The sequence below is a fragment of the Trichomycterus rosablanca genome, chromosome 5 (assembly GCF_030014385.1).
Source record: "Trichomycterus rosablanca isolate fTriRos1 chromosome 5, fTriRos1.hap1, whole genome shotgun sequence".
NCBI lineage: Eukaryota > Metazoa > Chordata > Actinopteri > Siluriformes > Trichomycteridae > Trichomycterus > Trichomycterus rosablanca.
This window is the reverse complement of record NC_085992.1, coordinates 32,992,863-33,019,646: the sequence shown is the minus strand read 5'-3', so window position 1 is coordinate 33,019,646 and position 26,784 is coordinate 32,992,863. Positions and strand designations below refer to the sequence as shown.

Here is a 26,784-nt window from a genome sequence, read left to right as displayed (position 1 = left end):
CACTGCAGAACAATAGAAAAATACACTCAAGTGTAACAGAAAACAGGTCACATACAAAAGACTGTAAAAAACAACAAACAAGCAAACACAAAAAAACATTATATCAAGTATGACAGGCTCACAAAAACCTGAAGCAAGGTATCCAATTAAATCTAAAGATACCTGATTACAATTGCTGTTTAGACTAAAAATAATCCTTGGTATAACAGATCCTTAATTTTCTCCTAATTATGTCATATGTAAACAATTAAAGACAGTTTTACAGCTTCATCATATTTTTCTTACAATACCATAAAAATGTGCTACACATAGTGGGAAGTCAACAGTTAAATGTGAATTTCACATCTATTAGAAATTCAGCTACCTTTAACTTCACCAGCCTGAACAATAGACAATAACATTTCGTCCATTCAATCAAACAATTAACACTTAAATTACTTTTCAGCTCTGTTAAACATTTTCAGCAGTACTATATCTGTGCAGACACAAGTGGCTATATCAATACCAAGTGGCTATATAATAAAGCAATACCGCTAGATAGTCCACCACTTACAGCATTAGTATATAAAATACATATATATATATATATATATATATTCTGGTAACTCTGGGTAATTTAGAGAATTATAAAACTATTTATTAGTCAATTCAAAAATACAAAAGGTTTTGCTAAGCATAATGCCACTTTATATCTGACAGTTGTAGTTATAGCTGTGGCAGTGGGGTGGACTTTCTTCCCAAAAGTTTATAACTATGCAATAAATTTATACTTAAAAAATAAATACATTAAAATATCAGTAATGCTACATACATACAAAAGTACAGCGTGAGTCAAAATTATGTTAACACTTGAATGGCGGAAACCATTTATTCACAAAACATACTTCACATGTGTGAGATGATTTACAGGACAGTCTCAACTTCGCTATCATGTTCAACAAAAACAGCGAGCAACAGTACCATTTAAAGCCCGGACACACATTTCGCTGGGAATAGGAATGGGAATTAGTGTTAACATAATTTTGACTCACCCGGTATTTGCCCCGAGGATTTTTGCTAATTTGTCACACTAAACACTTTTAGGTCTTCTTGATAAGATAATAATTTGATATAACAGACAATCTGAGTAAACACAAAATACATCTTAAAAATTTATTTAAGGATAAATGTTATCCAGCGCCAACTAACCCAGTGTAAAATGAAACTGCAACGTAAACAATTCCTGCAGTGCCTCCGATGTTCATCTGGGTTCTTTTGTGACTTCTTAAATGAGGGCAAACCCCTTTTACTGGCACTGAATATATTAAGTGAACACTAAGTGAATATACTTAATATTTTTGTTTTGGCATTTTTGGTATTTAATTATTGGTCTTTGAAGTTTTTAATTGTAAGTGAATTACCTTTTTCTTTCCAAAGCGTATTAGCCTTATAGTCTTAAGGTACAGTAAATGTTGCTCTATGTATTTTAGAAGAATACATTACTTAATACACAAGGTCAATGCATTTAGTAGTAAGTCACATCAAGGCAGTGGTAAAAGTATATTGAAGAAAATGTTTATGGAGAGGAAACCATGTTCTTGATGACGGGCTCTCTGTTGAGATAAGTGGCCCAATAGACAAGATTGAAACTGCCAAAGAGCACAGGGAAAATGATACGGGACATACGATCAATCTTGCTCACACTATTAAATGTCTTCTTGCTTTCTTTAGCTGCTGGCTGGGCTTTGGCTGGTTCAGTTGGAGCGCTTTTGGAAATAAAAGGCAGGGCTGAGTCCTTACCAATGTGGGGGGCGTAGTTAGCCACAGCAACTGCGTAAGCATTGTTCTTCGGGACAGAGCCTTCTTTTTTCTGTGGATGTATTATTGATCAATTAATTCATACATTAACAAATCAATAGTATGTTAATGGAATTAATGGCTATACAATAAGTATATGTGGTGTATTGAGGTACTAAGGTAGTATATTTAAGAGATCAATAAAAGTAATTAGGGTGGGAAAAATACTTGTATGCCCCAGCAAAAGAACCAGCATTAACTTCTTCAGCAATTTAAGCTACAGTAGCTCGTCTGTTGGATCGGACCACACGGGCCAGCCTTTGCTCCCCACGTGCATCAATGAGCCTTGGCCGCCCATGAGCCTGTTGCCGGTTACCACTGTTCCTTCCTTGGATCACTTTTGATAAATATTGACCACTGCAGATTGGGAACACCCCACAAGAGATGCAGTTTTGGAGATGCTCTGACCCCGTCGTCTAGCCATCACAATTTGGCCCTTGTCAACCTTGCTCAAATCCTTACGCTTGCCCATTTTTCCTGCTTCTAACACATCAACTTTGAGGATAAAATGTTCACTTGCTGCCTAATATATCCCAACCACTAACAGGTGCCGTGATGAAGAGATAATCAGTGTTATTCACTTCACCTGTCAGTGATCATAATGTTATGCCTTGTGGGCTCCTTACGCTATATAATATTATGTCCACACCATTATATCTAAATGGTAAAAATTATATTTGCTTGTCAGTTTTTACAATTACCAAATGTGCCAGATGTGTCTCCCTGTATCTAATTATATAGTCATGCTTACCTTGTCATTGAGGATGGTCTTGCCATCCCATGCCCAGCCACGTTTGGTGAAGTAGTTGACTGTAGCAAACTCAATAAGGGCTGAAAAGACGAAGGCATAACAGACAGCAATAAACCAGTCCATGGCAGTGGCATAGGCTACCTTTGGCAAAGAGTTACGGGCACTGATACTCAGGGTGGTCATAGTGAGTACTGTGGTCACACCTGGTGAGAAAAAAGAGAAGAAACACAATTATTTACACAGTTTCTACCTTAAAACTATTTTAACCTGCTTCAACACTGATTAAAACAATAAGGGAACACAATTACACAGTTAAGTTAATTAAAATTCAGGGATGTCAATCTGTCTCATTAAGAATTATAAGCAATTGTGAATCAATGTCACCTGCTTTGGTGCAGAACTAGTATCTGCACTAGCAACAGTAGGAGCACTGCCAGAGTCCTACAAAATTACCCCCTGCAGGCTACTTGTGTTCACGTTTTCTAACAGTCAGAAACATACTGTCAGAAACATACTCCAAGAGGGTGGCATGAGAGCCCAAAGTCATCTAGTGGGACCTGTGCTCACAGCCCAGCAATGTGCAGTTTGATTGGCATTTGTCAGAAAACACCAAAATTGGCGGATCTCTCATTGGCACCATGTGCATATAGGTACACAGGGGGCCATACACACTACTGAGTTACATTACTTGTTACCAAGATGAAATTCATTCGAATTGGATTAGGCTGTGATTTGATTTTTTTACTTTAATTTTCTCAGTGGGTGATGATTTTGGTTGCTATTAAACAGTTTCACATTATTTTCTTCTTAACAAATTTCTTCTCAACAAACTTTAAATCAGTAATAGAGGTTTAACTTAAATCTTTTGATCTGATTTGATCCCTTAATTTTTTATCCTAGCTATAAAATATTCTACTGAATTGTAGTATCTATGAAAAAAAGGTTTTTCATTTAAAAAATGCTCCAGTGTTAATGACACGTTGTTCTGTAATGCAGACATACCGCTATAGAACATAAACTAAATAGGGATATTTATGCTTAAATTAATGTGTTTTATAGAGTTTTATAACATGTGGGTTTTATGGCTTTTTACCTAGGCATTTCAGCAATTATCTGCAATAAAATTAAGTCAAAATGGCACTTTATGTTTTCTAATTACAGTGGGAGTGATGCTGGCCATAATAGTGTTTTAGCAAAAATACAAGAAACACACCATAAGCAATTATAGACATGAGAGTGGGCGCATGTAATTTAAAATGCTTAGATGCCTAATAATTCCAGTTTAACTGGAAGATTTTATTGTCCTATAAGAAGAAACAGTGGGAGGAAAATGTCAAGAAAAAATGCAAAAACATTTAGCTATGTTTGTGTTGTATTACTGTGTATTACTTGTGTATTACTTAATATATCTTAACTTAAAATATCATAGCTAGTAGTAGGATCAATATTGGCCTAGATATTTTTTTTTCTTTATATACTGTAAACAGCAAATATATTGACAGACATGACACAGACCATGCAAATAAAGGTATAAACCCCATTACCATTGGGACTGTGCTTGGTTAATTCTCTTAAACCTTTATTTAACTGTCAAAACCTCCTCTAAGTCAATGGGTACTCCAATACAAAGACAAATGTTGGCTTTTTACCTTTCACTGATAACTGTCTGAATGGTCATTTTTGTCCATGGCACAGATTTCCTGAAATCAAGATAAAATGTGGACTCATTTGACCTGTAACACTAAGCCTCTGTGTGCTCTGGTGCTTTGATGTGCCACGCCCCCTTCTCCATGAGCACACTCTGTCTCCTGCCATGCCTTCTCATGATTGGTTCATGTGGACTAATTATCTCCAGCTGCTCCTTATTTAAGGAGGCAGCTTTTGTGTAGACTTTGGGACCTATTTTGAACTGCTCTGGTGTGGACTTTTGGACAGGACTCGGGTAAGCTCTGTAAGCTCTGTAAGCTCTGTAAGCTCTGTAAGCTCTGTAAGCAGCTCTTGTGTTTAGCTCGCGTTACTAGCTATGTTACTAGCTCTTGTGTTTAGCTCGCGTTACTAGCTATGTTACTAGCTCTTGTGTTTAGCTCGCGTTACTAGCTATGTTACTAGCTCTTGTGTTTAGCTCGCGTTACTAGCTATGTTACTAGCTCTTGTGTTTAGCTCTCGTTACTAGCTATGTTACTAGCTCCTGTGTTTAGCTCTCGTTACTAGCTATGTTACTAGCTCTTGTGTTTAGCTCTCGTTACTAGCTATGTTACTAGCTCTTGTGTTTAGCTCGCGTTACTAGCTATGTTCCTAGCCCTTGTGATTAGCTTTTGTTACTAATAAATTCTTAGTGTGTTTGCATCTCTGCATGTGTGTCCGCCCCATTGTCTTGCCTTAGCCCCCGTTCGTGACATAGGTCCCCACCTTAAGGACGCAGCGAGATGTATTTTGTTCATGTTTTCCCGGAGTTTAACTCCATGAGGTTTCCTCAGACCCTACCGCCTAGTAGGCCAGCTCCATATGATGGAAGCGACTCATTTGTCGACGGCTTCCTTCTGCAGAGCCAGCTCTACCTGCAGAACCTTGAGGACCCCCAGCCAGCTGACAAGGTGCGGTTTATGATGTCCAGACTGAGGGGTGCAGCTCGTGAGTGGGCCAGGCAGCTGTGGTCTGACAGGGGAGTTGTGCTGAACTCGGTTAAGGTGTTTGAGGGCCTCATGAGAGCAAAATTTTCAAGTAGCAAAGCGCCCACTGCAGCTTATACCCGGCATCCAGTGCCCACTGGGGATGTTAAATTTCCCCCAGTGCCCACTGCTGATGTGGTCTGGGTGCCAGTGCCCGCTACTAATGCTCGTAACCGTCCCACATCCATGTTAGGATCCAGTCAGGATCGTTTGTTTAGTGAAGCTCCTTGTAGTAACCTCAAGGGCTCCAGGGGTCCTTTTGTTTGTTCACCAGCTCCAGTTTCAGGTACTCAAGTTCGGGTGAGTGTGACTGTTTCCTGCCCGTTCGGGTAGCTTCATGTTCGCCAGTGTCGAGTTCAGTCCAGTTCAGGTCATGTTCGCTAGTTCAAATTCGTCCAGCCACTGTGTCTAGTCCAGTTAATTCTATTAGTCCGTCGATCTTGCCTGTTTCTAGTCCGTCTGTCCAAGTCTGTCCTGTCTCCAAGTCAGGTTTCAGGAGTTCTAGTTTGTCTAGTCCTGTTCTGTGTTCGTCTGTCTCGCTCGGTCTTAGGAGTAAGTCAACGGGTAAGGGTTTCCAAAACGGTCTGTTTGTACGTTCGGGCCCTCCTGCCACCCAGACAGAGTCGAACAGTTCCAAGTCCTCTCCAGTTTTGTTTCCTGTCAAAGTTCCAAGCTTTATGTTCCAGCCTGCAGAGTTCAAGCCACAGGCTACTACAGACAATTCTCCTTCAGCTCTGCTGCTGCCGCCACCAGGCTTCAAGCAGCTGAGTCAAGAAACCTCTTCAGGTTCCAAGCAGCTGAGTCAAGAAACCTCTTCAGGTTCCAAGCAGCAGATTCAAGAAGCCTCTCCAGGTTCCAAGCAGTTGAGTCAAGAAACCTCTTCAGGTTCCAAGCAGCTGATTCAAGACGTCCCTCCAGGTTTCAAGCAACTGATTCAAAGACGAATCTTCAGGTTCCAAGCAACTGATTCAAGACGAATCTTCAGGTTCCAAGCAACTGATTCAAGACGAATCTTCAGGTCTCAAGCAGCTGATTCAAGATTAATCTTCAGGTTCCAAGCAACTGATTCAAGATGAATCTTCAGGCCCCAAGCAACTGATTCAAGACGAATCTTCAGGTCTCAAGCAGCTGATTCAAGATGAATCTTCAGGTTCCAAGCAACTGATTCAAGATGAATCTTCAGGTTCCAAGCATCTGATTCAAGACGAATCTTCAGGTCTCAAGCAGCTGATTCAAGATTAATCTTCAGGTTCCAAGCAACTGATTCAAGATGAATCTTCAGGCCCCAAGCAACTGATTCAAGACGAATCTTCAGGTTCCAAGCAACTGATTCAAGACGAATCTTCAGGTCTCAAGCAGCTGATTCAAGATGAATCTTAAGGTTCCAAGCAACTGATTCAAGATGAATCTTCAGGTTCCAAGCAACTGATTCAAGACGAATCTTCAGGTTCCAAGCAACTGATTCAAGATGAATCTTCAGGTTCCAAGCAACTGATTCAAGACGAATCTTCAGGTTCCAAGCAACTGATTCAAGACGAATCTTCAGGTCTCAAGCAGCTGATTCAAGATTAATCTTCAGGTTCCAAGCATTTGATTCAAGATGAATCTTCAGGTTCCAAGCAACTGATTCAAGATGAATCTTCAGGCCCCAAGCAACTGATTCAAGACGAATCTTCAGGTCTCAAGCAGCTGATTCAAGATTAATCTTCAGGTTCCAAGCAACTGATTCAAGATGAATCTCCAGGTTCCAAGCAGCTGATTCTGGACGCCTCTCCAGGGTCCTCGCAGCCAGTGATGGCATAGTTACCTTGAAAAAGTAATCTGATTACTGATTACTGATTACTCCTTTAAAAAGTAACTTAGTTACTTTATGAATTACTTGATTTTAAAAGTAACTAAGTTAGATTACAAGTTACTTTATTAGTTATATAATGCGGAATATTTCAAAGATATTCCTTTGCAATACTTTATCATTTGGCTGCCAACTTGTGTGTACTGATGAGACTCAATTGAATCCCAGAACATGCTAGTGTGAATGCATGGAAAACAAATTTTAATTTTCTTTCAAGAATATGATACAGACTGACCAACACTATTACGCTAAATCAGCATTGAAAATGGACTTTACTTTTAATAGCCTTCTACAATGCTGGAGCTTCTTAAAACGGAAGATTTTCTTTTAAATAGAAGTGTTATTTTCCTGCTATTAAATTGTTTTCCAACAAAATCCGCCCAATTTGGCGGATAATCGCCCAATCTGGCAACACTGGAATGCGCAGAGCCAACTGGCGCTTTTACTCGTAGCGCGCCACGAATACTACTAAATAGTACTACTTCTGTAATGGTGTTGGTGGTTGACATTTATGTTGAGTGTATTACTGCACTGTTTTGGTGAAGAACTACTCATCTGAGGTGCGCTGCTCCTGCGTGCAGAAATGCTTCCGCAAAAAAATTGCCGGCAAAGCGGTGGTGGGGGGGCCAGAGGGGTGGCCGAAGATTACTTTATGGTGGCCATGGCAACCACTGGCCACCCCCTGGCTCCGCCCCTGCCAAGAAGAAAGCAAAAATATCTTTTCACTAAGGAAAATGACAAAAATAGTAACGCACAGTAACTTGGATAAGTAACTTTAATCTGATTACTGGATTGGAAATAGTAACGCGTTAGATTACTCGTTACTGAAAAATGTGGTCAGATTAGAGTAACGCGTTACTAAGTAACGCGTTACAGACCATCAGTGCTCGCAGCTGGTTAATGATGTTTCTTCAGTGTTTTCGCCGCTGACTTCGGACGCCTCTCCAGGGTCCTCGCAGCTGGTTAATGATGTTTCCCCAGTGTTTTCGCAGCTGACTCCGGACACCTCTTCTCAAGGGTCCACGCAGCTGACTCCCGAAGCCTCTTCGCCAGGCTCCACGCAGCTGACTCCCGAAGCCTCTTCACCAGGCTCCACGCAGCTGACTCCCGAAGCCTCTTCGCCAGGCTCCACGTTGGCGCCCCCCGATGGCGCTCCTGTTTCCGAGTTGGCGCCCCCCGATGGCGCTCCTGTTTCCGAGTTGGTGCCCCCCGATGGCGCTCCTGTTTCCGAGTTAGCGCCCCCCGATGGCGCTCCTGTTTCCGAGTTGGCGCTTCCCGATGCCGCTCCTGTTTCCGAGTTGGCGCTTCCTGATGGCACTCCTGTTTCTGAGTTGGCGCCCCCCGATGGCGCTCCTGTTTCCGAGTTGGAATTTCCCGATGGCGCTCCTGTTTCCGAGTTGGCGCCCCCCGATGGCGCTTCTGTTTCCGAGTTGGTGCTTCCTGATGGCGCTCCTGTTTGAGTTAATGCCTGCAGATGGCGCTTCTGTTCGTGAGTTGGCGCCCCCCGATGGCGCTCCTGTTCCTGAGTTGGCGCCCCCCGATGGCGCTCCTGTTAAGTCAGCACTCCCAGAGCGTGCTTCTGAACTCTCGTTGGCTGGTTTTCCGTCAGCAGCCTGTGTTCTGACGCTTTTGTCATGCCTGCCTCAAGATATACTTAATGACTTCAAATTTGCCCCGCAGGGTCCAGGACCTCCTTGTGTTTTTTGTTTTCTAGGCACTCCAGGAGGAGTGCCTTTAGGGGGGGGGGTTATGTAACACTAAGCCTCTGTGTGCTCTGGTGCTTTGATGTGCCACGCCCCGTTCTCCATGAGCACACTGTCTCCTGCCATGCCTAGCTATGTTACTAGCTCTTGTGTTTAGCTCGCGTTACTAGCTATGTTACTAGCTCTTGTGTTTAGCTCGCATTACTAGCTATGTTACTAGCTCTTGTGTTTAGCTCGCGTTACTAGCTATGTTACTAGCTCTTGTGTTTAGTTCTCGTTACTAGCTATGTTACTAGCTCTTGTGTTTAGCTCTCGTTACTAGCTATGTTACTAGCTCTTGTGTTTAGCTCTCGTTACTAGCTATGTTACTAGCTCTTGTGTTTAGCTCTCGTTACTAGCTATGTTACTAGCTCTTGTGTTTAGCTCGCGTTACTAGCTATGTTACTAGCTCTTGTGTTTAGCTCACGTTACTAGCTATGTTACTAGCTCTTGTGTTTAGCTCGCGTTACTAGCTATGTTCCTAGCCCTTGTGATTAGCTTTTGTTACTAATAAATTCTTAGTGTGTTTGCATCTCTGCGTGTGTGTCCGCCCCATTGTCTTGCCTTAGCCCCCGTTCGTGACAGACCACAGCAGATAGTTTCCAGTCTTGTCTTTTGACTTATCTGAGATGAGCTTGGCGCCTGATAATTTGGCAGAATTTTAGCAAAAATAATTATGTAAATCTGTTTCAGGTTGCATTTCTTGATGCAGCGGAACAGTTTTTCAATGAAGCCCATGTGGCTATATTTATCACAGTAGCATGACAGTTACGCATGCTGCAGGCTCAAAGGTCACATGCATTTGACAGTGGTTTCCAGTTCTGCCTTCCAGGGACTAAGATTTTTCTTAAATCCCTTAATCTGTTTACAATATTATGTATGGTAGATGGTAAAAAAGATCAATTATTTGCAATCTTACATTGCGGAATTTTCTTTTTTAAACTGACTAAATTCTTACAAAGCTTGGCATAACATTGTGACCCATGACATTGTGGATCCTACTTTTTTACCTAATTATGGTACTCTCACCGGTTACCACTTTATCTGCTTATTGTGAAATGTTTTCAAACCTTTAATGTTCTATACATTTTGTTTGGAAGTGTTACAGGTATCACATTTAGTATTTGTTTATGTTTACAAAATACAGTCCAATTAGTCAGCCAAACCTCAAATAAGAACCCAATTCTAAAATCACTCACCAAAAACTGTTCGAGCTGGTACTGATTCACGGTTGAGCCAGAAAGACACCTGGGACAAAATGACAGTCATGATGCAGGGCAAGTAAGTCTGGATCACAAAATACCCAATCTTCCTCTTCAAATGGAAATGAACTGTCATTACGGTATATTCACCTAGGATGAAAAAGAGACAGCAAGAGTAGGAGATCTGAGGTACACTCTTAAGTTTGCATCAGTGCAACATATCCTGTCTCTGTCAAAAGCAATAAACCTAGTGATCATAAAGCCATGAATAATAATGTACTAGTAACAGATAACAAATACAGTAAGTAATTACTTACGAGTAACTGCTGTCATGATAACTTACCAGTGCTGGATTTAATTGTTTTATTGTCAACAGTTTGCCCCCTTAAATCATACTGGTTCAACCTTGATCCATCTGAAGCCACTTCTACTGAAGACGTGGCATTTCGAGTCCAGACATAGGTCACTTCTGTCATAGTATATGCATCTACACACAGAAATATCAGACCAAGTAAAGCAAGTGTTTTTTTTAAATTATGCAGCTTTAAACAACAGTGATGATGTGTGTACTAATGTGTAATCTACATTATAAAGATGTGACGTAGGCTTCATGTGGAAGAGGGCATTTTTTACTGCATTACTAGCAGGCAACAGGTCACTCATGTAAAAAAGGTTTCTATGTGCATAGTAAACCAATACCATAGATGGGGTGGGGGTGAGAATGGAAATCTAAAACTATTAATGGACTCCCACTTATAACCCAAAGATTATCAGATTCCTGAATGTGTTGCATCCACAATCCACACTTTGTTGGACTGTTTACAAAGGTTCAGATTATAACCTAAAAGCACTATGGTCCAAAAGACATTGTCACACCTAATGGTAATACCAGTGCACCATAAACATTCTGCACAAATTGATATAACACCTCTTTCTGGAAGCTTCATCACAGCAGAACATTAAAATGTAGATAGGACATGAGGTTACTGATAACACTGCTGCTGTGCACTGAGGGTTTGATTATTCAGCAACTGTAACAGCAGCTAGGAGAAAGTTCATAGTTTTGTTGTAATATTGCTGCCAAGAAGTTATTGCTTGTTTGAACAATTTATTTCACCCCCTCTGTATGTGTGTGCACGCATTGTGTGTATGTGTGTGTGTTTCTCCACAATTTTAGATTTAGTTGGCAGCCCCCCAACTTAAAACTTCCTTCCACTTGCCTGAACAGTAATGTCACTGAGCAAGTAACAAAAAGTAAATTCTGACTCACAGCTGCCAAACTTTAGTGGACATGAATGAGAATCCATAGGAAAGTCCTCCAGATGCATTGGACATTCTGCCTGCACAGTCAACCTGGAAAATATACACACATTTATATTAAATGGCTAAAATCATTTGTAGAAAGACGCCCAAGGTGGCGCAGTGGGATATTCCGCTAGCACACGAGCGCAGAGATTCTGAACTCCTCGGTTCAAAACTCTGCGTTGCCACCAATCGACTGGGCGCCATCTAGCGGGCATAATTGGCAGTGCCTGCAGCAGACACGTTTCTGCTAGGGTGGGCTGGCCGGACAATGTGGGTGGGGTCTTCAAACGCTGTGTAAGGACCCTGATTAGCAGATAGAGAGGCACCTAAAAAAGGGTTCCGCTAAGGGCTGAAAACGGGTCGGAGGCATGAGCAGCAATATACCCACCTCGACTGCAATCAGGGATCCCCCAGCAGCGGAAGACAAATTGACTGTGCTAAATTGGGGAGAAAATGGGAAAAAAAAGCATAAATAAAATAGAAAAAAATTAATAAATAAATAAAATCATTTGTATAAAACAGACAAAATAGATTTATGGCCAAATGTATTCATAAATGTATGCCCAAGTGCATAAATAAATAGCCTAATTAATAGCCTAATTAATAACCTAAATTAATTATTTAGGTGTTTTGGCCCCATTGCCTAAAATATATAAGAAAAAATATGCTTCCGAGATGGACCGATCGGGGTTTTTGGCACCGATTCCGATCTCCGATGTCCTTTCAGGGACATCGGCCGATAGCCGATTCCGATCGGGGGGGCGGGGGGGGGGGGGGGTATTAGCAGTAAATAAACTTAAAAAGAGCCTCACAGTAAAGATAAACCGGAGCAGCATGCGTGCGTGTGTGTGTTTGTGCCTTTAGAAGATACGCTTTGTTCACAGTATCGCGAGTGATTCATTGATTCATGAGTTGATTAGTTTTTATGTGAAGCGTAAGTTTCTCTTCTCAGTTATCTCTCCGTGTTTACTGTTATTAATTAAATGTCGTGGTTTTAAATAAACACCAGCTACTACAGAACATTTTGTATGACTCACTTACATTAAAAAGCTTAATTAAAAAGCTTAATTAAACTGCTATTACCACAGATCTGTAACCGAGTCAGACTCGTTCCGTCTAAGGAGCTAAAAGTTTTCTAAAAGTTCAGCAGATGATCCGGAACTAACGAATTTGGTAATGAATAAACTTTTGCCTCGGATTGGCTCTGTAACGTTTTCTGTTCTCATCTACATCACAAGTAAGAACCGCTTACGATTTACCAAAGTGAACCAGGAGTTTATATAACGTGCTGATAGAATCGACTCAGATGTGACCGGGTTGAATTATCTTTTTAAAGTAAATATTACAATCAGCAAAATTACATCGTAAGAGCTTTCACGATGGTTTCTGTACGATTGTTGATGAATTTTGATGCGATGGTTGGTGCTTCGTAGCTCAAAGTCTGGATCAATCCACTGAGCTGTTAACTTAACATGGTCTTTATATATCACACGATTGGATCGGCTACTTTTAGGAAATATCGCCGATCGCCGATAGCATATTTTGATTAAAAATCAGCCGATACCGATTCGTAGCCAATCGATCGTCCCATCTCTAGCTTCCAACTTTGTGGCAAGTGTTAATAGAAGACACTTGTCTCTGCTAAAAGGAATATTTTGCCTTTAAAACATGTTTCACTTTGGGTCTTTGAGCTGGATCTTACACTTAATTTTGTTGCTCAGACAGATGACTGCTGTACACTGCTAAAATATGGATTACCACTACCTGTTGCTCTGCAAACCTGATTTCAATACACACCTGGACAATGACTGTGCAAATACAAATGAACTCATGTCCATACTGTGATGTTTTAACTAAAAACAACAAGTGGATGGTCCAACAAATTGTCATCTCATTTACTACTTCTGACCATATCCTTGGTAAATGCTACTTTAGTCTTTAGCCTAATAAACTAATAAACTTGAACTTAACTAAGTTACCACTGTGTTGCACTGTGCTATTGCAACTTAGTCCTTTTCCACCTTTATTTATGCTTTAATTTTTTTAACAGGCAATACTGTACACTCCTGTCAGTCTGAAAGTTTTTTGCAAACTGCAACCATACTATTTCTAAAGCACTAGATAAATGTCTATTTTTAAAGCACTATATGAAGTTGCTCTTACAAAAAAACTAGACATGTACACTCAAATCATTCCTCCATATGGTTTAATCTGGAACTTCTTGTCGTCCATTCAAAACCATATGCTGACCACCTGATCAACATTGCCTTAAATGCTGCCCTCTTTACCTCCTTTTACTGATCAGCAATTTTAACTACAGGCCTATTACATTGTTTAAAAGAATAAACAAACCGATTCAGCCTCTTGTTTGTGCAGCTTGGGTTCTCATGTGCTCTGTAAATCTTTTCCTAATTTTGTTTAATTAAAAAATACTTCACTACATCACCACCTCTAAGAATATTCATCCATCTGCTCTACACCATGTGCTTATTGAACCACCTGTTCACTCACTTTGCAGATTTACTTGTACAAGCTCATCAGCTATCAAGGAGGTAATTATAAAGTCTAATTTATCCTCTTGTCAATTAGAATCTGCTCCAACTTGTATCTATAATTTCTGTCTTTATTTCCCTATGAAGCTTTATGGTGTTAATACATGTGCTTCAAGTTTATAGAATTGTGTGCATAGGTCCATTTTTTGTGTGTACAAATTGGGGGAAAACTTTGCTGCAGTCACCTCAATTCTGGAAAAAAACTGGCCAAGATCCAACTGTGCTGATCAACTACAGACCAATATCCAATCCTCCGTTTGTAACAAAGGTCTTGGCAAAGGTCGTTGCTTCTTAGTTGCAGACTTACCTCGCAACCAATAACCTGTATGAGCTATTTCAGTCAGTTTTTCATCCATCACATAGCACTGAGACATCTCTACTCAGGGAAGTCAATGATCTTTTTCTATCTGCTGACTCTAGTGATCTTATTATTTTTGTCCTGCTTGATCTCAGCTCAGCCTTTGATACTGTCTGCCATGACATATTGCTTGCCTGCCTCTCTTCAATAGGCATGAACCAGTCTCCTAGTTCATCTTTTACCCCACGGACAGATAGTGCTTCATCTCCATCAAAAAAGACAAATCATCCACCTCTCTACTCATGCAAGTTGTTCCTCATGGAGCTTTTTTGGGTTCTATTCTTTTCATCATCTACATGCTTCATCTTGGGCACATTATCTTAAATTACAACCTCAGTTTTCAATATGCTGTGATACTCCGCTCTGCATCAGTACTCCTTTCTACATCAGCACGTATTCATTCTCTTTCATTAACAGCATACATATGTGAAAAAAGGGCTAAATACATTCCATTCTTTAAGCTCAGGTAAAAAAGCTCAGACTTTACAATCGATACTGATGAAATGGTACTCAAACCTTGGTGTTATTTTGCACACAATCTTTGTTTAAATAGCATACATGCAATGAGTAGACTGGATACCTCATAGTGTAGAGCAGTGTCCCATTCTCCATAATCCTTAGTAATTTGTTGGGCATGGTCATGTTATGGGCCACAGACTTCTTGCCGTTGTGGAAGAAGGTGTCAGGTGTCCAGATCTTACTGGCCATCAGGTTATTGAGTCGCAGGATGTTCATTGGCCCATGGAACTTCAGACGCTCATCTGTCCAGCGTTGACGGAAGAAAACGTCAACTGTGTACTCCTAATCAGTAAAACATCGTCACAGCCAGTGTTTAAAGAAAAGAAACTATAATATTTTCATTTTCATTTTCAGCATTTAGCAGACGCTTTTATCCAAAGCAATTGAGGGTTAAGGGCCTTGCTCAGGGACCCAACAGTGGCAACTTGGTGGTGGCGGGGCTTGAACCGTCAACCTTTTGTTTACTAGTCCAGTACCTAATACACAGTACATTATGTCCTCCTAAGAAACTCCTACAGCTTCTAAAAATTCTTCCCCTTTACTGTTAACAGTTTTCTTTACCTCACAAGCTCTTTTAAGATACTTTATGAATAACCTTTATCTTTACTACAATCTAGTCTTAACTTTATAGGGGAATTATTGAGAAACAATTCTAAGAATTTCGTCACTAGGAACAACTCTCTGCACTAGAATCTTTATGAATACAGAACCTGGTGCATTTGTCTCCTTTTAACAAGAACTAATAAAGGAATCATTGGCCTTTAGCTGTGTGTCATCGTTTAGCCTCATTAGAGTGCCTTTACTGAACACTGTCATGTGGCCACTGTCCATGGTGCTGAACATGTGCTATCAATAATTGAGATCCACTATTACACAATAAAAACACAACACAACTGAACATTTGTGACTGATTGATTGATACCTCATATCCATCACATGTCTTATATATTGCCTAATTCTAACGAAGAGAAACACAAGTCAATCACCTTCACAAGAATCTGGCTACATAAGTTCCATACCAGAAAAGAGTAAAATTCAGCTACAGTGGTACCTTGAAGCTCAACGTCAGTTGGCTCTTGGAGTAGTGTTAAGTTTAAAAGACATTGAGTTTTAAGGTATTTTTTCCCATAAGGATGTTTGGGAAACCTGTTAATGCGTTCCATGGTCCCGTGGAACTGAATATATTTTATGCTTATGCAAAAAACTCAATAACAAATACAATAAAACCTGCACTTTAGCTTTATTTCTTATTGTTTCTTTATGCTTCTTAATCGTGAAGATGTTTGATCTTAGAATACCGTATTCAGTTCAGTACCGGCGAATTCACATCAGAAGCGACACATTAGCTTTTGCGCTGCTTTTTAACAATATGCATTTTAGACTCTCAAAAAAAAGCTGATTCTCACAATTTCTCAAAACCTCGAGCTGTAACTAAAGTTTAAAAGTGAAACAGTGCAGAAAATCCAGATAAACACAGATACAGTGTATCACAAAAGTGAGTACATCCCTCACGTTTCTGCAAATATTTCATTATATCTTTTCATGGGACAACACTATAGACATGACACTTGGATATAACTTAGAGTAGTCAGTGTACAGCTTGTATAGCAGTGTAGATTTACTGTCTTCTGAAAATAACTCAACACACAGCCATTAATGTCTAAATAGCTGGCAACATAAGTGAGTACACCCCACAGTGAACATGTCCAAATTGTGCCCAAATGTGTCGTTGTCCCTCCCTGGTGTCAGGTGTCAAGGTCCCAGGTGTAAATGGGGAGCAGGGCTGTTAAATTTGGTGTTTTGGGTACAATTCTCTCATACTGGCCACTTGATATTTAACATGGCACCTCATGGCAAAGAACTCTCTGAGGATGTGAGAAATAGAATTGTTGCTCTCCACAAAGATGGCCTGGGCTATAAGAAGATTGCTAACACCCTGAAACTGAGCTACAGCATGGTGGCCAAGGTCATACAGCGGTTTTCCAGGACAGGTTCCACTCGGAACAGGCTTCGCCAGGGTCGACCAAAGAAGTTGAGTCCACGTGTTCGGCGTCATATCCAGAGGTTGGCTTTAAAAAATAGACACATGAGTGCTGCCAGCATTGCTGCAGAGGTTGAAGACGTGGGAGGTCAGCCTGTCAGTGCTCAGACCATACGCAACATACTGCATCAACTCGGTCTGCATGGTCGTCATCCCAGAAGGAAGCTGACGCACAAGAAAGCCAGCAAACAGTTTGCTGAAGACAAGCAGTCCAAGAACATGGATTACTGGAATGCCCTGTGGTCTGACGACACCAAGATAAACTTGTTTGGCTCAGATGGTGTCCAGCATGTGTGGCGGCGCCCTGGTGAGAAGTACCAAGACAACTGTATCTTGCCTACAGTCAAGCATGGTGGTGGTAGCATCATGGTCTTGGGCTGCATGAGTGTTGCTGGCACTGGGGAGCTGCAGTTCATTGAGGGAAACATGAATTTCAACATGTACTGTGACATTCTGAAACAGAGCATGATCCCCTCCCTTCGAAAACCCCAAACACAACCTCCAAGATGACAACTGCCTTGCTGAGGAAGCTGAAGGTAAAGGTGATGGACTAAACCCAATTGAGCACCTGTGGCGCATCCTCAAGTGGAAGGTGGAGGAGTTCAAGGTGTCTAACATCCACCAGCTCCGTGATGTCATCATGGAGGAGTGGAAGAGGATTCCAGTAGCAACCTGTGCAGCTCTGGTGAATTCCATGCCCAGGAGGGTTAAGGCAGTGCTGGATAATAATGGTGGTCACACAAAATATTGACACTTTGGGCACAATTTGGACATGTTCACTGTGGGGTGTACTCACTTATGTTGCCAGCCATTTAGACATTAATGGCTGTGTGTTGAGTTATTTTCAGAAGACAGTAAATCTACACTGCTATACAAGTTGTACACTGACTACTCTAAGTTATATCCAAGTTTTATTTCTATAGTGTTGTCCCATGAAAAGATATAATAAAATATTTGCAGAAATGTGAGGGGTGTACTCACTTTTGTGATACACTGTACATGTGGAGCTTTTAGATTATTTGACGGTTATTTCACACTAATGCAGATTCGTCTCATATTCGCACACTGATGATGTGTTACCGCTCAAGCCGAGCGCTGAACAAAGTGGCTGTTTATTGTTAATTTGAAATAAAATAAATATATATATATTTTTTTTAAAGAAACTGAACATGTTGAGTTTAAGGGTACAAATTTCTTGATGAAGGGCATTGTGTTTCAAAGATTTTGAGTTTAAAGGATGTTAAGTTACAAGGTACCACTATACTTATTCAATTTAATTCAGTTTTATGTATTTTGCTTTTTAATTTTTTTAACAAAATAGTTCAATACATTAAAATATTACAAAGATCAAGTCTACAGTAAAATAAGCAACCCAAAAAAAATATTGTGGCAGGAAAAAAATTCTTGAATGCACAATGGAAACAACACCCTCCTCTGGGTAACACCGGGCAGTGAGGTTAAAATAAAAATAAAATATAAATATCAAGTACAAAAAATGTAGTCATGCCATGTCCTGACATAGAAGATGTCTAAATAAATTATGTCCATTTGAAAGTTATTTGGTCATCTATGTGTGTCAAATTTTGTTCTGCTGGTTTTTACAGAAGCTTAAAAAGAGAATAATAATGGAAGCCTCAGATCTTAACGATCCCTCTACTTTATATTCTCTGAGAGTGTTTGATGGGGTCAGTGAGTACCAGTGTAGAGAGGTAAAAGAAAATAAATAATACACCAGACACTTTTTCACTGAAACCTCTCTACTGTTTTATTCAAAATATTCAAGAAGAGTGTGTGGAAATAGAAGAAAATAGAGTACTAAGAAAGCTTTTAGGCACAGCAAAAACCACTGCTATAAACAAAATAGGAGTGAGACATGGAGACAGAAAATAAATAATAAAAAAGACACAATCAACCAGCAGGGTCGGTTGTAAAATTATTGACAATGAATACACGATTGGTTACATCTTTTACCATGTCTGTATCTGATACCGGCCCAAAACTTGTCACGTAGATATCAGTCTTTACCTCTGTTACTCGATCTACAAAAGCATCAATAAAGCACCATTAGTGTCAGCTAAGTCAAAATTAATTCAGACCACACAGTGACACGCTGCAGTGACTCATCCATGACTCTAATCCGTTCATCTATCTTTACATCATTTATGTAAATTGTAGCATTTTTTTTTATGCATTTTCTCCCCTTTTTCTCTCCCTTTCGTGCATCCAATTGCCCAATTGCATCATGCTTCCTCTACGCCTATGCCGATCCCTGCTTTGACCGAGGAGATTGAAGATAACCCACGCCCCCTCCGACACGTGGGCAGCAAGCCGTATGCATCTTATCACCCACACATTGACGAGTGTTGTGCCACCTAGCGTTGTGTACGGAGAGACACACCCTAAGAGCACTCTTTTCTCATCTCTGTGTAGGCGCCTCTAATCAGCCAGCAGAGGTCGTAAATGCACCAGTCTGACAGAGAGAGACCCATATCCAGCTTAGTCCCGCCCATCTGAACAACAGGCCAATCGTTGTTCATGTGACCGCTCAGCCTCAGCCGGCAAGGCAGAGCTGAGATTCGATACAATGTATTCGAGATCCCAGCTCTGGTTGCAGCGTGTGTTTTTACTGCTGCGCCACCTGTGCGGCAGCATATTTATTTTTAAAGTAAAATCACTTAATTAATTTTGAATGCTACTGTGATTGCAATCACCCGTGATCAGAATGTTTTGATATGTAGTTAGCACATATTACCGAAATTTCTGCCACAATTATCTAATTTCAGATACCAAAATCAGCTGAGTGTCTGTCAAAATAAAGTGTCAATTATACAACCAAGTTAGATTTAGAAAACTAGTGCTTTTTGTTTTTAATCCATATCCTTGTTTTAAAAATTCCCACACCACATTCAAGCCTTGTATTATTAACATGGCCTTATGGAAAAATGTGCAGTCTCCTATACACAAATAGAAATATTTTAAACATTTAATATTTTTTTATAATACTTATATTATATATTTAATAATAACTTTGACTTGATATAAAAAAATATCTATTGGTCTAATTATATCTTCTCTATCTAAGCTATTGGTCAGTTGCCAGGGCCAGAATAGATCAAGACTAATCTGACCCTTAATTCACTCAGATAACAATAAAGCCGCTGATAATATTTTTCAATGACAGTTGGTATTACACAGTGACAAACAGCAGAGCAATTTCTGGCAACATGGTGTCATTGCTACACCATTTGTGGTTTGGGATGTGTCCTGTGTAGTTTAAGATGCAGTCTGTATACATTTAAGCAGTTGTTGTTGGCAACAATTTCCCTAATTGTTATATATATATGGCACCCTGTCACCTTATGGCACAATAATTTGCCACTATCTGTGAGTAAGTCCCACCCTCAGAGATAGCCAATCATGTCTGTGTAGATGCCAAACCAGAAATTAGAAATTCCTCTCATAATTACATAATTTATTACTTTATCTTTCAACAGCTATAATGACTGATTAGACTTATTAGATTAGGCTTTTTAAACTGTTAGCCAATAATTTCATGTAGCTATTTACTTTAGAGACACTGTCACTCACCTCCAAGACCAGGCCTCAACCTGTTATCATAGCCATCCAACAAGCGGTCCAGGATTCTTGTGAAAAGTGTTATGTTGTTTTTGAAAGCCTCAGAGCCAGAAACATCTGCTTTAGACCTTCACAAAGTGCCAAGACAAACACAATATTAGACAATTATACCACAACCTCTTAGACCATCTGCAACCAATTCTTATTTCCAAGTAATAAAGTATGTAAACATTTAGCAATAGCACTGACATACTTTTAGCTACTAAAGACATCTGAAACATGCAGCATGTACTCTGACTCCATATATATACTCCAGGTTTCATTTAATTTATAGTAAAGAACAAGCTCTTAACAGTTTATTCTGTATCTCCACATTTCTTGTTTTATAGTTTATATGAGCAAAAATATACCAACTATACATTTATGTAATAAAAATAAAAAGAGGACTATGAACTATGACATTGTATTCATTTATCCATTACAACTAATCACTTTTTTGTGCATTTTTCCCCAATTTTCATTCTAATCTGGTCGTATCCAATTACGCGATTGCATTACGCTTCCTCTCTACTGATGTTGACCTCCACTCCTAACTGAGGAGAGCTGTGACTAACACACGCCCCCTCCGACAAGTGTGCAGTAGCCGACTGCATCTTTTCACCTACACGAGGCGGGTTTATATGTGGATTAGCTTTGTGCACGGAGAGACACACCCTGATCCTTATTACTCTGTGCAGGTGCCATCAATCAGCCAGCAGAGGTCATAACTGCATCAGTTATGATGAATCCCCTTCTGACACCTCCCTCAGAACAACAATCCGAGCTGCTCAGGTGGCGCAGCGGTAAAACATGCTAGCACACCAGAGCTGAGACTTCGAATACATCGTTTCGAATCTCGGCTCTGCCATCCGACTGGCCTGGGCGGCAACATGAACAACGGTTGGCTGTTGTTTACAGGGTCGGATGAGCCGGACCAGGGTTCCTCATAACTGATGCAATTACGACCTCCGCTGGCTGACTGATGTTGCCTGCGCAGAGTTGAGGAATAATGTGGAGCAAGGGGTGGCTCTCCATACACAAAGCTGATCCACATATGAACTCGCCTTGTGCAGGTAAAAAGATGCAGTCGGCTACTGCACACGTGCCGGAGGGGGAGTGTGTCAGTTGCGATGCTCCTCAGTCAGCAGTGGATGGTAGTATCGGTACAGAGAAAACGTAATGCAATCAGGGTAAACGGATATGACTATATTAGGGGAGAAAACTGGGGAAAAAATTGCAAAAAAAAAAAATAAATAAATAAAAAATAACAACAAGCCAATTATTGTTCATGTAGGCGTCCAGCGGAGCTGAGATTTAAACCGACAAGTTCGAGATGTGCCAGGGTTAGGGTTAGGGTTAACCCTGACCCCATCATATCCTGGATAAAACGGCAATTAATTGTAAGACACCACACACTGCCAAAATTTACTCCCTCATTTAGACCAACTCTGGTTTTTGCATGTTTTCAAGGTGGGGAATTAAGTTGGAATTAGTGAAATTTAAGTGGAATTACAGCTGAAACAAATTAAGGGTCAGTATTGAGTTTTATTATTTTGTAACCGAACTTTAGATCATACAGACTAGCAGTAGGTTTAAAGCTCAGCAGTATTATGTAGGGATTGAATAACTGTGCATGGCAGTATTAACAAAATATCATGCTACACTGAAGTACATTACTCATTTCTGTATCATTTGCTGTATCATTTAACTGACTGCAATTAAAGCAAAACCTAATCTTGCATAAGAGTTCAGAGTTATAAATCCTTATTTTTTGGTGGCTGAATTGTTTCAAAGTAACTGTAACGTGCAAGTATTACATTTCTTATTATGAAACCATAATTAAAAAAACTGAAAAGCTGCATGCACTTACCCGAATTTCCAGACCCCACTGAGCAAAAGGCAGAGCAAAAATCGGTATGACCTCTTCATTTCTGAACAAGCCCTGTAGATATAAAAAAAATAGACTAATTAACCTCAAACATTCTGCTCATGCAACAGCCACATCTCAAAGGCTAAAACACTGAAGTCTTTGAGCAGGGGTTTAATTCTAGATTTTGACTATTCACTTTATTTATTAAGTATATTATATTCATCAGTAAAACCTTAAATCTCACACATGTGATTTAGCAAAATGTCATGCCATTTAAGCAAAAATATTGAGTTTTCTTCGCAAATGTGTCTTATGTTTTATGTGTCAACCTGCCTGTTGTAGCAAAAGTGTTATTTTCAGACTCTTTACATTTTAAGGGCATTTTATTAATAACAAAAAAAAAAACATTAACAATGCCTCGCTGAAGGGAGAGTTTAATAGAGAATGACCAGACTTGTCTGAGCTAAAACGTAGGCTATGTTAACTTAAATTTCTACTTTATACAAGAGGAAGGGCATCTTGGAACTGGGGTGATTTCAAAATGCTTAACATCAACCTTAATGTGCCTTAATGTACTAAAACAATGACCTAGAAACCAAACCAAACTTCTCTTATGTGTTACTGGTCATAAGTACTCTCTCCTGCTGAAATGATAAACCTGCTACGTGTCAGTGCAATGGTCGCATTGAACAAAATAGTTAGTAGAGATAAATTAAAATATTAGCAAATGCACTCATTTAAAGTGTTTTGAGAAAATTGACACCACAACTTATTGCACTTTAGGTGTTCCATAGTCTAGACTACTTTAGTGCACCCAAATAACATGTGCATCTTTTAGAGTCAGTGCAAAAATGCTCTGCTATACTACACCTAATGTCTTTGGCAAAGGTTTTGAGAAATATAAAAGGTTTTACACATTAATGTAATTATTATGTCTTAATAATTTAATTATTTAATTTAAACTTCTCTTATGTGTAACTGGTCATAAGTACTCTCTCCTGCTGAAATGATAAACCTGTGGTCCAAATGAAAAGTAATAATTTTATGTTAAGATTTTTGTTCCAATTTAAACCTATTATGAGGAAAAAGCTTAAGGTTGGTTAAATGTACTAAAACAATGACCTAACATAAACCTTACTGGTCTCTTATGTGTAACTGGTCATAAGTACTCTCTCTACTGCTGAAGTGATAAACCTGAGGTCCAAATGGAAAGTAAAATTTTAACGTAAAATTTGTTTTATGTTATTTTCTTATAATAGGTTTAAAGGGGCAGAAAATTAGTACACTGAGCCACGTAAAGCTTTTTTCACGTAAAGCGTTTTTGACTCTCTTCGGAAGGGCTATTAGCCAAATTCAGACCATACCATCTGCATTACAAGCACTGAGATTTTTCAGACTGGTCAACGTTTATTCCAGTCGTTTATTTGCTACGTTTCAGTGCAATGGTCGCATTGAACAAAATAGTAAGTGAAGATAAATTAATATATTATAATAATAACTCATTTAAAAAGTGTTACTTCAGCGCACCCGGTAACTTGTGCATCTATTAGTCACAGCAAAATGCTCTGCTATACTATACCTAATGTCTTTGGCAAAGGTGTGAGATATATGAACATTTTACACATTAATGTAATACCCATTGTCTTAATAATATAATTATTATTTTAATAAACATTTAATAAGCAAATGTATTGCCAGAACAAAATGAAAACAATACATGCATTTTAATCATATAAAATACATAGGGGGCATGAAACCATTTATAATAAAAGGGTCGTTTGTAGTGTGATATAGCACAATAACCGATAACCAGAACAAACCCTGTTCTTTACTTACTCAACTTTACCAATTAATGTTACTTTTGAACTCGGTTTTTGAACTAACTACTAACTATAAGAAATTTCCTAAAGTCTTACCTGCAATTGCACAGTCTCTCTTCTCCTTTCTGCTGCACACTTATGAAGTTGTCCGCCAGGACGCACCTGTTGTACTGCCGTATAAACACCAACACAGTTCCGATTAACTAAAAAAATGAAAAGTCGTCCAGACTAGTATAGATGTGTTCAGTCCTAAAGCAGTTCGTGTTTTCTCCAGTGTTCTCACAGACACCTGTAAGCAGCTGCTGCGCCCAAACAGAGCTTGTGAGCAGAAGCCTTAGACGCTTCAAAAGCCTGAGGTAAACGACCACCGTGGAAAAACGCAGGGTCCTAATGCGAGAACAAACCACATTCACAATTATAACTTTTACACAATTTAAAGTTCATATTACACCGTTTTGAACAGAATTGAATGTTTTAACATGTCTTTTAAACGATTGCATAAACAAAATCAAAGCAGCTCTCTTAACACTGTTGTAAGGAATGGTTATTCTGAGCTGCTCTTAAGAGAACTAAGCACTCCCTTGTTCTGTTACAGTCACTGCTATATCTATTTAGGCCAATATGGCGACATATACTATACACTTGTGGAAAATGCCAGAACAAATAAGTAATTTTCGATACAATAAATTACAATAAATACGTTTTCTATTTAGTTTATCTGTACGTAAACTTACACAGCAACGTAATGCAACTGCAGCCCAGATTGGCTCTTCATTGAAAGTTTGGTTACAGTTACAATTGCAGTGGTACCTTGAAACTCAACCTCAATTGGTTCTAGGAGTGACGTTGAGTTTAAAAGGCATTGAGTTTTAAGGTATTTTCCTATGAAAATGTTTGGAAAACCTGTTAATGCATTCCATGGTCCCATGGAACTGCATATATTTTAGTTAAGTTTAAGGGAAATGTTGGGTTTAAGGGTACAAATTTCTTGATGAAGGATGTTGAGTTTCAAAGATTTTGAGTTTAGGGGATGTTGAGTTACAAGGTATCACTGTACTTGTTTCAAGTTAAAGAGCTTCAGAGTTATTTTAACCCAACAGTAATGAGGCTATACCAACGTTTTCATACACAAACACACACACACAATACATACATACAAACACAAGCCACTTAAAATACCTTACTAATACTGGGTAAGACACTCCTCTTACCCCCATGTGTGGCATGTATTTTACATGGTATTGGAAACACTCCTTTAAGATAGTGGTAGAGGTCTGACATAATTGCATCACACAAATTCATGTTGGGAATCTTAAATTTTACTATGACCAAAAGGTGCTTTGTTAGATTTAGATATGGTGACTTTACTAGATATGGCAAATGTCTGTGTGCACAAAGCAAAGTCTCTGTACAAATGGTTTGCTACATTTGGAGTAAAAGAACTTGCTGACTTCGACAGAGCCATGACCTTAACCTCATTCTTTATCTTTTGGATTAAATTGAACTGCTAGGACTTGTCACCCAAAATCTGTGTCTGACTAATGTTTTTGTGGCAAAAAAAGAAGCAAATTCTTAGAACCATGTTCAACAGTCTGGGGATTAAATTAATATGAATACAAAGGTTTGAATGTGATGGAGGTCACAATTTTCTTCTCATCCTTGAAACTGCTAGTCATTATCTGTATCCCCACACATCTCTGCACATAGTGTTTACACTGCACAGCACATGTCAGGACTTATCGCTTAGAATAGGCATCATGGGAAGAATTAAGTCATTTATCTATTCATCCATGATTTAAATATCCTCAGGTCAAACTAGGGTCCTGAGCAGACAGCTGGATGTTTTTTATTTCATGCCCAGCTGTTATCTGACAAGGTATCAGTCCTACTACTTTCTCTACAACACTCTGCATTGTGGATGGGCTCTGTGAAAGTATGCTGCTGATGTCTGTATTATATAGATAACATGTACAGTGTATCACAAAAGTGAGTACACCCCTCACATTTCTGCAAATATTTTATTATATCTTTTCATGGGACGACACTGTAGACATGAAACTTGGATATAACTTAGAGTAGTCAGTGTACAACTTGTATAGCAGTGTAGATTTACTGTCTTCTGAAAATAACTCAACACACAGCCATTAATGTCTAAATAGCTGGCAACATAAGTGAGTACACCCCACAGTGAACATGTCCAAATTGTACCCAAAGTGTCAATATTTTGTGTGACCACCATTATTATCACTGCCTTAACCCTCCTGGGCATGGAATTCACCAGAGCTGCACAGGTTGCAACTGGAATCCTCTTCCACTCCTCCATGATGACATCACGGAGCTAGTGGATGTTAGACACCTTGAACTCCTCCACCTTCCACTTGAGGATGCGCCACAGGTGCTCAATTGGGTTTAGTCCATCACCTTTACCTTCAGCTTCCTCAGCAAGGCAGTTGTCATCTTGGAGGTTGTGTTTGGGGTCGTTATCCTGCTGGAAAACTGCCATGAGGCCCAGTTTTCGAAGGGAGGGGATCATGCTCTGTTTCAGAATGTCACAGTACATGTTGGAATTCATGTTTCCCTCAATGAACTGCAGCTTCCCAGTGCCAGCAACACTCATGCAGCCCAAGACCATGATGCTACCACCACCATGCT

At 39.6% G+C, this 26,784-nt stretch overlaps 1 protein-coding gene across 1 annotated transcript; it reads right to left on the bottom strand.

Moving 5' to 3' along the window:
- Window positions 1-1,555: 1,555 nt before the first annotated feature.
- Window positions 1,556-24,344, bottom strand: gabra2a (gamma-aminobutyric acid type A receptor subunit alpha2a). Its single transcript, XM_062995069.1, has 10 exons — window positions 24,229-24,344; window positions 22,313-22,384; window positions 20,416-20,531; window positions 18,799-18,866; window positions 14,848-15,068; window positions 11,323-11,405; window positions 10,396-10,539; window positions 10,050-10,202; window positions 2,588-2,790; window positions 1,556-1,849 (listed from the first exon to the last, which is right to left on the bottom strand). The coding sequence occupies exons 2-10, from the start codon at window positions 22,369-22,371 to the stop codon at window positions 1,556-1,558; spliced, it is 1,341 nt and encodes a 446-aa protein (XP_062851139.1). The 5' UTR covers window positions 22,372-22,384; window positions 24,229-24,344.
- Window positions 24,345-26,784: the final 2,440 nt, after the last annotated feature.